At 41.2% G+C, this 13,050-nt stretch overlaps 1 protein-coding gene across 1 annotated transcript in view; it reads left to right on the forward strand.

The window, feature by feature from the left end:
- Nucleotides 1-744: 744 nt before the first annotated feature.
- ERCC6L (ERCC excision repair 6 like, spindle assembly checkpoint helicase) overlaps nt 745-13,050 on the forward strand; it is a 26,009-nt gene continuing 13,703 nt past the window's right edge. Inside the window, exon 1 of the mRNA XM_043459175.1 lies at nt 745-871. Coding sequence (XP_043315110.1) covers nt 804-871 — 68 coding nt within the window. The 5' untranslated portion in view covers nt 745-803. The remainder of the gene's footprint in view (nt 872-13,050) is intronic.

Below are 13,050 nucleotides of genomic sequence, written 5' to 3' on the forward strand. Positions count from 1 at the left end.
GATAATATACATGCTGTTCTTTCGAAACATCCCACCCTCACCTTCTCCCACAGAGTTCAAAAGTCTGTTCTGTACTTCTGTGTCTCTTTTTCTGTTTTGCATATAGGGTTATCATTACCATCTTTCTAAATTCCATATATATGTGTTAGTATGCTGTAATGTTCTAGATCACCAGCCCAGGTGGGATGCATGAGACAAGTACTCCGGGCCTGGTGCACTGGGAAGACCCAGAGGAATCCGGTGGAGAGGGAGGTGGGAGGGGGGATCGGGATGGGGAATACATGTAACTCCATGGCTGATTCATGTCAATGTATGACAAAATCCACTGAAATGTTGTGAAGTAATTAGCCTCCAACTAATAAAAAAAAAAAAGTAAATAAATTCAAGGATCAGGGAAAAAAAAATAAAACGACTGTGATCCTTTGAGACAGTCTACCCCACTCACAAGGATATCTCACACACACACACGAATCTGCTGCAAACACACACACACACACACACACGAATCTGCCGCAGCATGATTTGGACTGGATTGAAATGCAAGAGACAAAAAGACGCAATCCAGCCCGCGCCGCTGCGCTGGCGACCGCCTCTACACCCCCCGCCCCCCAGCCCGCGTTTGCGCAGGCGCGCGACCTTCACGGGCGGGGCTCAGGCGGTGGCGCCAGAGCGTGATACAGCGGATTGGCCGCCGGGACGTCGACGGTTGGCCTGGCCCCGCCTCCATTCGCATGGCGCATGCGCAGGGCAGTAACGAGGGAAATTCAATCCCCGCCGAGATACAGGAAATTTTCTGAGGCGTCATGGAGGCGTCCCGAGGTTTCGCGGAAGCTGGGGCCTTAAGCCCGGAGCAGGCTGCCAGTTACCTGAGGTATGTCTGGGACGATGGGCGGGTCTGGTTCACCGGCCCTGGCCGGGAGTGGGGATGAAGGCCCCTTGGACTCCTCCAGGGGCCCAAAGTGCTGAGGTGGAGCCTTAGAAGACGCGCGCCCTTGTCCTCCGAGGAGGGAGTGGGAATATCTGCAGATTTCTAAACCCTGGGGAGCCCCCGATGCCGGGTCAAATAACTCTCCCTAATGAACTCGATTGAAGAGCCAGAACTTCAATCGATCCAGGCTTTCTCGGGTTTTCAGCTTTCCAAAATTACTATTTTGAAATCCATTTTCTTTCAATACGTAAAAAGTGGTGACACATTATGGTATTGTTCTTACTAAATTTAAATATTTTCCTTTATTCTATTTTGCTTTTATAATTTAACGTATCGTTTTCAGTCAGGGTTGAGGACTCACCTTTCTGTTTGGAAATAGTTAAAAAAAATTTTGAAATATAGTAACATATTAAAGATATAAAATTCACAATATATGTAGTAAAAATATTTTCCCTTTTTATTTTTTCAACGATTTTTGTGCATGTTGTGCGTTAATATACAAACATATACATTAATTCTAACATACTCCCCCACAAAAAAAGCTTTTCTTGGGTCTTTCCAGTCTACCAAGCTCCAGGCCTAGGGGATACAGAGGAGTAAAACACTGTCCCTGCCCCTAAATTGCTTATACTCTAGTGGTGGAAAGAGATAGGTAAACCACAATTGGTATATTGCTTGATAAATGTGTAAGAGGTATAATGTACAAGGTGTACTACAAAAGGGAATGGTCAACTACAAGGGTCGGTGGGCTGAGGGAAGGGCTCACAAGAGGAGACTTTGGTGTTGAGAAAGGAATGTTCATTCACCAGGTGGCTAAGGATGGGGGAATGAACATTTAAATGTTTTTAAAAATTGTTGTAAAATACAACATACAATTTACCATCTTAGCCATTCTTTTTTTTTAGATTATTTTTTATTAAAGTATAATCGATTTACAATGTGTTAATTTCTGATATACAGGAAAGTGATTGATTTATACATATATATATTCTTTAGGATTTAAAAACTTTTTTTAATTCAAGTATTGTTGATTTACAACATCATGTTGTTATAGTTTCAGATATACTTTTTCATATTCTTTTCCATTATGGTTTATCACAGGATATTGAATATGGTTCCCTGTGCTATATACCTTGTTTATCCATTCTATATGTAATAGCTTGCATCTGCTAATTCCAAACTCCAAAACCCATGGTGTAGGAGCACAGAACGGGTGGGGCTCAGGACACAGGCAGCCACTGAGGTGGCTTGTTTCCATGGAGAGAGGGGTGCAAGAAGGTTACTGCCAGGCCAGGTAGAGACTTCAGGGTTGATGAAGGACTGTGTATTCTGGGTGAGTGGCCGTGTGTCACTCTGCTCATCCACTGTGCAGCAGCAACTGGCAACTTCAGGAGAGCCCCATCCTCCTTCAGTGTGCCTCAGGCATCCTTTACTGAGAAATCTTAGCATCATGCTGGCTGTAGAGGAGAGATGCTTAAAGGAATTCTGTCATCATAGAGCAGGTATTGAGGGGTGCATTTGGAACTGAGATGCAATAAATGATGACTGACAGAGTTATCTGACCTCTATTTATCTATGATCCACCCTCTCTCCCATGTCACTCACTGTGTCACTCTCTCTTTTTGTGACCCACTTGCTTGTCCTCTATGTTGTCCACTCTCTCTTGCTGTCACCCATCTGTTCTCTTTCTCTGTGTCACCCACTTTCTTCTGCTATTTAATTTCTATTTAATTTCTACTATTTCTTCTGTTTCATTCTACTCCCATTGCTTTTGTCAAGGTCACCAGTGACTTTCATATAGCTAAATCTAATGGTCAGTTCATAATCCTCCTCTTCCTTTGCCTACCAGTAGTACTTGACAGAGTAGAGCAGTTCTCCACAAAATGCTAGATCCATTTGGCCACTGGGGCCCCTCAATCTCCTGACTTTTTTCCTACTTCACTGGTTGCTGCTGCTTAGATTCTGCTGAGTCCACCTCATATTCTCGGTGGCTTTTTCTTCCAATGTACTTTAAAGTAAATTCTCAGGCACCATGGTATTTCATCCTTAAATATTTCAGTATGTGTCTCTAAAGAAGAATATATTCTTACAAAACTACTGTACTATATCACACCTAACAAAATTAATTCTTTGATGTTAGCTAATACACAGTCCATATTTGCATTTACCAAATGGTCTTAAATCTTTTAATAATTGGTTTGTTTGAATCAGGGTTTGAAAAAGGTCCACAAGCTCCATTTGGTTATAGTTTGTAAACCTCTTTTTTTAAGATAACATTTAATATTTTTAAAAAATGTATTGATGTATAGTTTATTTACAATGTTGTGTTTGTTTCAGGTGTACAGAAAAGTTAATCAGTTATACATATACATATATCCACTCTTTTTTAGATTATTTTCTTAAGCCTCTTTTAATGTAGAACAATCACTCCCCACTTTTATTTCTATGCCAATTATTTGGATTAGTTTAATGATTTCCTGTAGTGTCATTATCTTGTTCTTCTATACCCTATAATTTGAATTTAAAGTACTGATAAATGAATGGATAAATAAAATTTGATACACACAGAGGGATATCATTCAGCCATAAAAGAGGGAATTCTTGCCATTTGCGAAAGCCTTGAGATGGACCTTAATGGATCTTGAGGCATTATGCTAAGTGAAATAAGTCAGAAAGAGAAAGACAAATATTGTATGATCTCACTGTTAATGTGGAATCTAAAATAAAAACAAAATCAAGATCATAGATAACAAAACAGACTGGTGGTTGCTGAAGTTGAGGGATGGTTGGAATGAATGAAGGAGGTCAAAAGGTACAAATTTCCAGCTATAAAATAAATAATTCTTGAGATGAGATGTACAGTGTGGTGACTATAGTTAATAGTCACATATGTAGCATATGAGTGCATGCATGCTTGCTAAGTCACTTCAGTCGTATCTGACTCTTTGCAACCCTATGGACTGTAGTCCACCAAGCTCCTCTGTCCATGGGATTTCCAGGCAAGTGGGTTGGGATCTCCCCAGGGGATCTCCCCCACCCAGGGATTGAACCTGTGTTTCTTGGTCCCTGCATTGGCAAGCAGGTTCTTTACCACTAGTGCCACCAGGGAAGCACGTATATAGTATATAGCTTTATAGATAGATAGATAGATATAGATATACATATGAGAAAGTGAAAGTTGCGCAGTCGTGTCCTACTCTTTGCAACCCCATGGAATTCTCCAGGCCAGAAGACTGGAGTGGGTAGCCTTTCCCTTCTCCAGGGGATCAAACCCAGGTCTCCCACATTGCAGGCAGATTCTTTACCAGCTGAGCCACAAGGGAACCCAAGAATACTGGAGTGGATAGTCTATCCCTTCTCCAGGGGATCTTCCTGACCCAGGAATCAAACTGGGGTCTCCTGCATTGCAGGTGGATTCTTTACTAACTGAGCTGTCAGGGAAGCCTTGTGTGTGTGTTAGTTGCTCAGTCGTGTCTTGACTCTTTGTGACCTCATGGATTGGGGTCCGCCAGGCTCCTCCGTCCATGGGATTTTCCAGGCAAGAGTACTGGAGTGGGTTCCCATTCCCTTCTCCAGGGGATCTTCCTGACCCAGGGGTTGAACCCAGGTCCCCTGCATTGCAGGTAGACTCTTTACTGTCTGAGCCACTAGGGAAAACTACATATATATATATATATACACACACACACACACATACATATAATATATAGTGCATGTTTGAAAGTTGCTAAGAGAGTAAATCTTAAAAATTCTTAAAAGTTCTCATCACAAAAAAATCTATGTATGGTGACAGATGGTAACTAGACCTATTGTGGTGATCATTTCACAGTACATATAAATATCAAGTCATTAGGTTGTACACCTGAAACTAATACAATGCTGTTTGTTGATTATATCTCAATAAAAATTAAAAAAAAATATTCTAGAGCCAAAACAAAAAGATTTAAGGCTCAGTATTTTTGTCAAGAATTCTTCATAGGTGAGGTCATGTACTTCTTATTGCAACATATCAGGAAGTATACACTGTCTGATTTTTCTACTTTTAGTAATTTTATGATTGATCAGTGAGTTCAGGTAGTCATAGGCAGATCACTTCTTTGCAAAGTTGCATTTCCCCCCTTGTGATGAATAAATATTATGTCAGGGATACTTCAGTATCCTATGAATACCCACTTCCCCATCAGCCTTTCATCCATTGCTAATCATTATTATCAATAATATCATTATTATCAATATCCAAATCAGTTATTTCATTAAAGTGGTGGTTTTCTAATTTCACCATTCTTTCTGTATTAATTAGCTGGAATTCTTCTTTCTGTTAATGTTGGAATGCCATTTTAAAAATTATACTCCTTTCTTTGGTGATCCTATTCAGGTTCTTGGTTTTAAATTTTATCTTTTAAAAAAACTCATTTTGGGGTGCAGTGGGTCTTCATTGCCACATACAGGCTTCCTCTAGTTGTGGCAGATGGGGGCTACTCTTCATTGCCTTGTATGGACTTCTCATTGTGGTGACTTCTCTTGTTCTCTTCTGTTGGGGGAGCATGGACTCTACAGCATGGGCGTTTCAGTAGTTGTGGCATGTGGGCTCAGTAGTTGTGGCTCACAGGCTTAGTTTCTCTGTGGCATGTGGGATCTTCCCAGACCAGGGATTGAACCTGTGTCCCCTGCATTGACAGGTGGACTCCCAACCACTGGACTACCAGGGAAGTCCCTAAATCCTGTCTTTATGTTGTGAATTTTCACATTTTTGTCTTTAGTCCTGACCTATTCTGAACGCTAGACTCCGTATCCAGCTATTTACTCTGTATCTTTACTTGATAATAGACATATCAAACTTGTCAAAAGCAGAGGACAGATCTTGAAAAATAACAAAATTGGAGGACTCATTGTACCTGATTTCAAAACTAACTACAAAGCTATGGTAGTCAGGATACATATATAAGTATAAACATAGAGATCAATGGAATAGAACTGAAGAGTCTAGACTCTTTTTTCCTGTAACAATATAAAGCACCCATTTTTTGTTGTTGTTTAGTCACTAAGTTGTGTCTGACTCTTGTGACTCCATGGACGGTAGCCTGCCAGGCTCCCCTGTCCATAGTATTTCCCAGGCAAGAATAGCTAAAGTACCCATACTTCAGATATTTACTAGGTGTAGGGGATTATGGTTGCTATAGTGTTTTGTTTTGGGTTTTGTTTTTTGTTTTTTGGTCTGTTCAGCAAGCTTTCACATCCACCCTCTTCTGGTGATCTTATCCTTTGGCCACTAGGGTGGGCAAGATAATAGTTTTTTAACATTTTTGTTCTGAAATATAAGACATATATAAGAAAATGTAAATATTCAATTTAATGAATTATCATTGTAACTACTACCCAGGTCATGGTTTGTTTTCAGATTTATATTCTTGTCTTAATGGAAAGTCTTATCTGTTTGCACACTGAGGTGGCCTGAAGGTTAACTGAAGGCACACTTGAGGGTTCGGGACTTTTTCCAAAACAACCCTAGGTTTGTTCAAATTCTGGGTTAATTGCTTGCTTGAAGCCCCAGAGTTTTGCGCTCCAGTGTCGTAGTTAACCAGATAACCTTGGGCTGAAAGATCGAGGGCTGGAGGTACCAAGTTCTTTTCTACCATAAAAGAACTTAATATTGTTCCTGGAGAATTTTTCATTTTTAGTTAGACTTTATCCCGAAGGGCCAGTCAGGATGTTAACCACCAAATGCTCCCCCGAATAATGAAACTTTTTCCTGCTGAAGAACATTAGTTGGTATACTCTATCTGGATGCCAAAGCACAGCCTATCTGTCAAAAAAAGAGATAATTTTGGTTTTGGCATAATTAATTAGCTGCTTTTTCTGGAGTAATTAGGAGCAGATTCAGCTGCTTTCTGATGGCATGTTGTTAACATGTAAGAGATGCTATCTTCCTGTTTTTTCTGGTAGAAGGTATTTGTCCAGTTCAACCAAAATTTTCAGATCTTAAGTTAGAAAGAAGGTGGCAGATCCCTGTCTGCCTTTGAAGCAGGCCTTGCTCTTCTTGCCTCCTTATATTCTCTTTCTGACATGGTTCAGAGGACCTGAAAGAGCACTAAGAACCTTGGATCTCTTTTGGTCCATTTGGTTTGGTCCACACAGTTCTTGTCTAGATTCCCAAGCCAGTGACACAGATAATAAATACTACAGAAAGCCTTAACTGTTTTAGGTAATAGGGGGAAACAGAGTACATATATGGACAATGTGAAAAGCTTGTGTAGGGTCTTATCCTCAGAGCCCTAAGCTCTCATTTTGGGGTAGGGGTGGGGGAAAGCATTTGGAGAAGGGATACAGCCAAAGTTGATGGTACTTTTTCTTTCTAAGATAAACCAGGAGTCATGAACTGGCAGTGCATGAGCCACATTCACAGATAAATTATATTTGTCCGACCCAGTGTTTTAAACAGTGTGCATTAGTTACTATTTGAAAATCAGGAGAAGTCACATAAAAATCAGAATTTCCAACTGTTTTTCAACCATCAGAAGATCTTGGCAACTCTGGACTCTTTATTTTTAAACTTTTTTTCTTTCTATTTTTTTAAAATAAATTTTTCATTTTTAAATCTTAGTTTACTACATTTTTTAAAAACTCATTTCTCATTTTCCCTTTGGTTTGTTTTATTTTTACAAACCCTTGGAGGGCTGAGTTTCAATAGATTGCAGGGAGGTAGCTGCTCTGCTGAGTATGAAACCCAGACTTGGAGGCTGGTCCTCTGTGAATGGTTTATTTTGTTTTTTCATTTATTTTTATCTGTGAATGGTTTAACACCAGTTTCCACAGGAGCTTGTGTGTGATGGGTAAGGGGGCGGCCACCTTTCCAGCTGCACCCTGTGTTCCAGGATGATGGGCTTTCCATACTGGACCCTGGTCCCAACATGCAGCAGGGCTGCCATGCCAAGCCCTGAGAACTCTGGGCTCTTATTCCTATGTTGGAATTACCATCCAGAGATGAATTACAGCTTGCCTCCTTTACTTGGGGGCATATTCTTCAGTGTTGCTTTTCATATAGCAGCTTCACACCTCTCTGTTACTTGCCTTGTCCCTATAGGTCTTTGCTTTATGACCTCTATCCTTTGGGTGTATTTGGCAAGGACCAAACCTGACCAGTTAAAATAGAATTCTGTAAGGTTTGAGGCCCACTGTTCTTCATCCCTGAGCCCCTCTCTTATATGCTCTGATAGCCCTCTATGCTTTTCCTTCACAGCCATTACAACAGTTTGTAGCTACTTATTTATGTGATTCTTTGATAAATGTCAGTCTCCTGTACCATGAGCTGCATGAAGGCAGAGAGACCTGTTATGTTCTTAGCTGTATCTCCAGTGTTTAGCACAACGTTTGACATGTGATAAGAATCTGCCTGCAATGCAGAAGACCTGTGTTCGATATCTTGGTTGGGAATATCCCCTGGATGAGGACCTGGCAACCCACTCCAGTATTCTTGCCTGGAGAATCCCATGGAGCCTGGTGGACTACAGTCCATGGGGTTGCAAAGAGTCAGACACGACTGAGCCACTAAGCACAGAGCACAGCACAGTAAATGCTTAATACATATTTGATGAACAAGTGGATGTTCCATAGCTTACTTTGGTTGGTCAAATATCCTCCAGTGACAGTGGTTACAGTTTCACCAGTGGAGAACCCATATACATTGGGTGATTATCACAGCGGAATATTCTGAGAGAGAGCTTACTGGGGATTGGTGCCTCCGTGCTACCTGTGCTAGTTCAGTTCTGTCACTCAGTCGTGTCTGACCCCTTGCGACCCCATGGACTACAGCACGCCAGGCTTCCCTGCCCATCACCAACTCCCAGAACCTACTCAAACTCATGTCCATCGCGTCAGTGATGCTATCCAATCATCCCATCTTCTGTCCCCTTCTTCTCCCGCCTTCGATCTTTCCCACAGCATCAGGGTCTTTCCAATGAGTCAACTCTTCGCATGAGGTGGCCAAAGTATTGGAGTTTCAGCTTCATCATCAGTCCTTCCAATGAATATTCAGGACTGATTTCTTTTAGAATGGACTGGTTGGATCTCCTTGCAGTCCAAGGGACTCTCAAGAGTCTTCTCCAGCACCACAGTTCAAAAGCATCAATTCTTCGGGGCTCAGCTTTCTTTATAGTCCAACTCTCACATGCATACATGACTACTGGAAAAACCTGTGCTAATTCAGAAGCAATTATGTCTCAGGATCTAAGCTTCTGCTGGGCCTTATAGCTAAGCTCAAGTTCCTCCATTAAGATCTCTAGTAGCCTGAGGTTTCAGCTACCAGAACAAGGCTGTTTTTAAATAAGGCTGCTTATAAAAATTATTTTAATTGTGTTAATGTTGCAGTGACTTTCTCTGAATTCTGCTTCATATCCTGTCTTGAAGGCAGTGGTTTTCAAACCTTCAGGTCTTAGATGGTCAGTCAGATTATAGTGTGCTAGTGAAGTTTTTGGAGAGTTGCAAACTCCTGGAAAGACAAAAGACTGCCCACTGTATCTGAAAGTTGCTTAACTTTCTGAGTATCCTGATCTCACCATTGCATGCCTTTGGTGAACATATACCAAATACCTCCTGTGGACCAGCTCACTCTGCTGGTTGCTTAGAATGCAGTGGTGAAAAACATACATGTCCTTATAATCGTGTGTGTGTGTGAGAGAGAGAGAGTCGCTCAGTTGTGTCCGACTCTTTACAACCCCATGGACTGTAGCCTGCCAGGCTCCTCTGTCCATGGAATTCTCCAGGTAAGAATACTGGAGTGGTAGCCTTTCCCTTCTTCAGAAGACCTTCCCAACCCAGGGATCGAACCCAGGTCTCGGGCATTGCAGGCGGATTCTTTACTGTCTGAGCCACCAGTTTCATATGACGACATGGAAAATTTCATATGATAGATATAAAAACAGAAGGTATGTCCCCAATCCAGATTGTGTGTGTGTGTGTGTGTGTGTGTGTTAAGGGGGAAGTTGTCAGAGAAGTCTTCTTAAGAAAAAAATACTGACTTTTAAAGGTTAGTGGGAATTAAGCAGTGGAGAAGAAGCTGATGTACATGGCATACCAGACAGTTTTATGTGTAAAGATTCAGAAGCAAGAGGAAGCATGGCCCCTTCAGGGCAAGGTAGTTTAGGGTTGCTGGAATATGGTGAAGGTTGGAGGAGTGAAAGCAGATCTTTGGACCTTGATGGTAGACCTGGGAAAAATATAACATGGAGGCAAGGTAGAATGATAGATAGAGCAGTGGCTTTGGATTTTTCAGGCTTCAGTTAAAATTCTAGCTCTGCCACTTGCTTTGCTAGCTGGGTAACTTCAGACAATTCATTTGACCATGACATGCTGAGTCTTACTTTCCTTATGTTATAAAATGGGGATATCTGGGCCTGGGTCAGTTGTTCTGTTCCTTCTCTTAGCCAAATTATTGTATCTTTCCAGATTGCTCTACTTCCCACCTACCCACACCCATCCTCTTGAACAAATGGCAGTTCCTCAAAAAGTTAAAGATAGAATTTTGATGTGACCCAGCAGTTCCACTCTTAGGGGTATACCCAATAGAACTGAAAACAGGGACCCAAACATATACTTGTATACCAGTGTTCATTGCAGCAGTATTTATAAGAGCTGAAAGATGGAAACAGTCCAAGTGTCCACTGACAGATAAATGGATAAAATAGGTTTCTATGCAATGGAGTATTCAGACTTGAAAATGAGTAAAATTGTGATACATGTTACAATATGGATGAACCTTGAAAACATTATGCTAAGTGAAATAAGCCAGGAACAAAAGGACCAATATTGTGTGATTCCACTTGTATAAGATACCTAGAATAGGCAAATTCACATAGAGACAGAAAGTAGAATAGAGGTTATTAGGGGCTGAGCAGGGGGGAATGGAGACAGAGTTTCTGCTTGGGATGATGCAAAAGTTTTAGAAATAGATAGTGGTGATAGTTTTACAACATGATGAATGTAATTAATGCTATTGAAGTACAATTAAAATGGTTAAAATGGCAAATTTCATTTTACATAGATTTCACCACAAAAAAAAAATTCTCCAGAAATTTATTCTTTCATAGTTCCAGAGGCCAGAAGTCTGAAATCAAGGCGTCCGCAGGGTTAGTTTCTTTTTGGAGGCTGTGAGAGAGAATCTGTTCTGTGTTTCTTTTAGCTTCTGGTGGTGCTGATGATCCTTGGAATTCCTTGGCATGTAGATGTGTCACTCCATTCTCTGCATCTGTCTTCACATGGCATTCTCCACTTTGTCTGCCTCTCTCTGTGCAAATATACCTCTTATAAGGACAATAGTCATGTTGGATTAGGACCCACCTTAATCCAGGATGACTGCATCTTAACTTGATTACATCTACCAATACCCTATTTTCCCAAATAAGGTCATTCATACATTCCAGGTCAACATGAAATTTGGGGGGATACTATTTGATCCAATAGGAAGCCATTGCTGTGGATAAAATCTGGAAGAAAGTACATAGAGTCAGAAGGGCAATGACAACACAAAGATCCTTGGAAATACCAACGTCTATATGAGGATAGGCAGAGGGGAAGGAATTCAAGACTCAGGCTGAGAAGGAATGATTAGAGAGGTAGGAAGAAATCCAGGAGAAAGTGTTGTATACCACTATACCTGAGGAGAAGGTAAAACTTAATGAAGGAGATGGTGGTCAGTGGTTTTAAATGCAGCACAAAGGTCAAGAAAGACCACGAAATGGCCATTTGATTTGGCAGTATGGAGGTTGTTGGTGCCCTTGGTGAAAACAGCTGCATTAGGGTGCTTAGGTGAGAAGCCACATTGTCATGTATTATGTCTCTGTTTTGTGAGCCTTTGAACTGAGAGGCAGCAGTCTATGAGCAAAGTGGCCCCCTCCTTTTTTTTTGACCCACCACCTAGATTCTATTATTAATATTTCACTATACTTGTTTTATCACATACCTATTATACCAATTCATCTTATTTTTTGGATGCATTTCAAAGTAAGTTGTAGACATCAGGATATTTCCTCCTACTTCAGCATAATACAATTAACTATTTTTATTTTTAAAATTTTATGTATTATTTTTGACTGCTCTGGGTCTTTGTTGCTGGGCTCAGTCTTTCTCTAGTTGCAGGGAGGGGCTACTCTCTATTTGTAATGTATGGCTTCTCATTGTGGTGGCTTCTCCTGTTGCGAAGCATGGACTCTAGGGAACGAGGGCTCAGTAGTTGTGGTGCATGGACTTAGTTGCCCGGCAGCATGTGGAATCTTTCTGAACTGGGGATTGAACCCCTGTCTACTGCCTTGGCAGGTGGATTCTTAGCCATTGAACCACCAGGGAAGTCCTATACCATTAACTAGATTTCAATATTTTAAGGTTTTTTTTCTTTTGAAGTAAAATTTACATACCAAGAAATGCTTCAGTTCAGTTCAGTCGCTCAGTCGTGTCCAACTCTTTGCGACCCCATGAATCGCAGCATGCCAGGCCTCCCTGTCCATCAAGAACTCCCGGAGTTTACTCAAACTCATGTCCATTGAGTCGGTGATGCCATCCAGCCATCTCATTCTCTGTCGTCCCCTTCTCCTCCTGCCCCCAATCATTCCCAGCATCAGGGTCTTTTCCAGTGAGTCAACTCTTCGCATGAGGTGGCTAAAGTATTGAGTTTCAGTTTCAACATCAGTCCTTCCACTGAATATTCAGGACTGATTTCCTTTAGGATGGACTGGTTGGATCTCCTTGCAGTCCAAGGGACTCTCAAGAGTCTTCTCCAACACCACAGTTCAAAAGCATCAATTTTTCGGCACTCAGCTTTATAGTCCAACTCTCACATCCATACGTGACCACTGGAAAAACCATAGCCTTGACTAGACGGACCTTTGTTGGCAAAGTAATGTCTCCGCTTTTTAATATGCTATCTAGGTTGGTCATAACTTTCCTTCCAAGGAGTAAGCGTCTTTTAATTTCATGGCTGCAATCACCATCGACAGTGATTTTGGAGCCCAAAAAAAGTCTGACACTGTTTCCACTGTTTTCCCATCTATTTCCCATGAAGTGATGGGACCAGATGCCATGATCTTAGTTTTCTGAATGTTGAGCTTTAAGCCAACTTTTTCACTCTCCTCTTT

The sequence above is a fragment of the Cervus canadensis genome, chromosome X (genome assembly GCF_019320065.1).
Source record: "Cervus canadensis isolate Bull #8, Minnesota chromosome X, ASM1932006v1, whole genome shotgun sequence".
Lineage (NCBI taxonomy): Eukaryota > Metazoa > Chordata > Mammalia > Artiodactyla > Cervidae > Cervus > Cervus canadensis.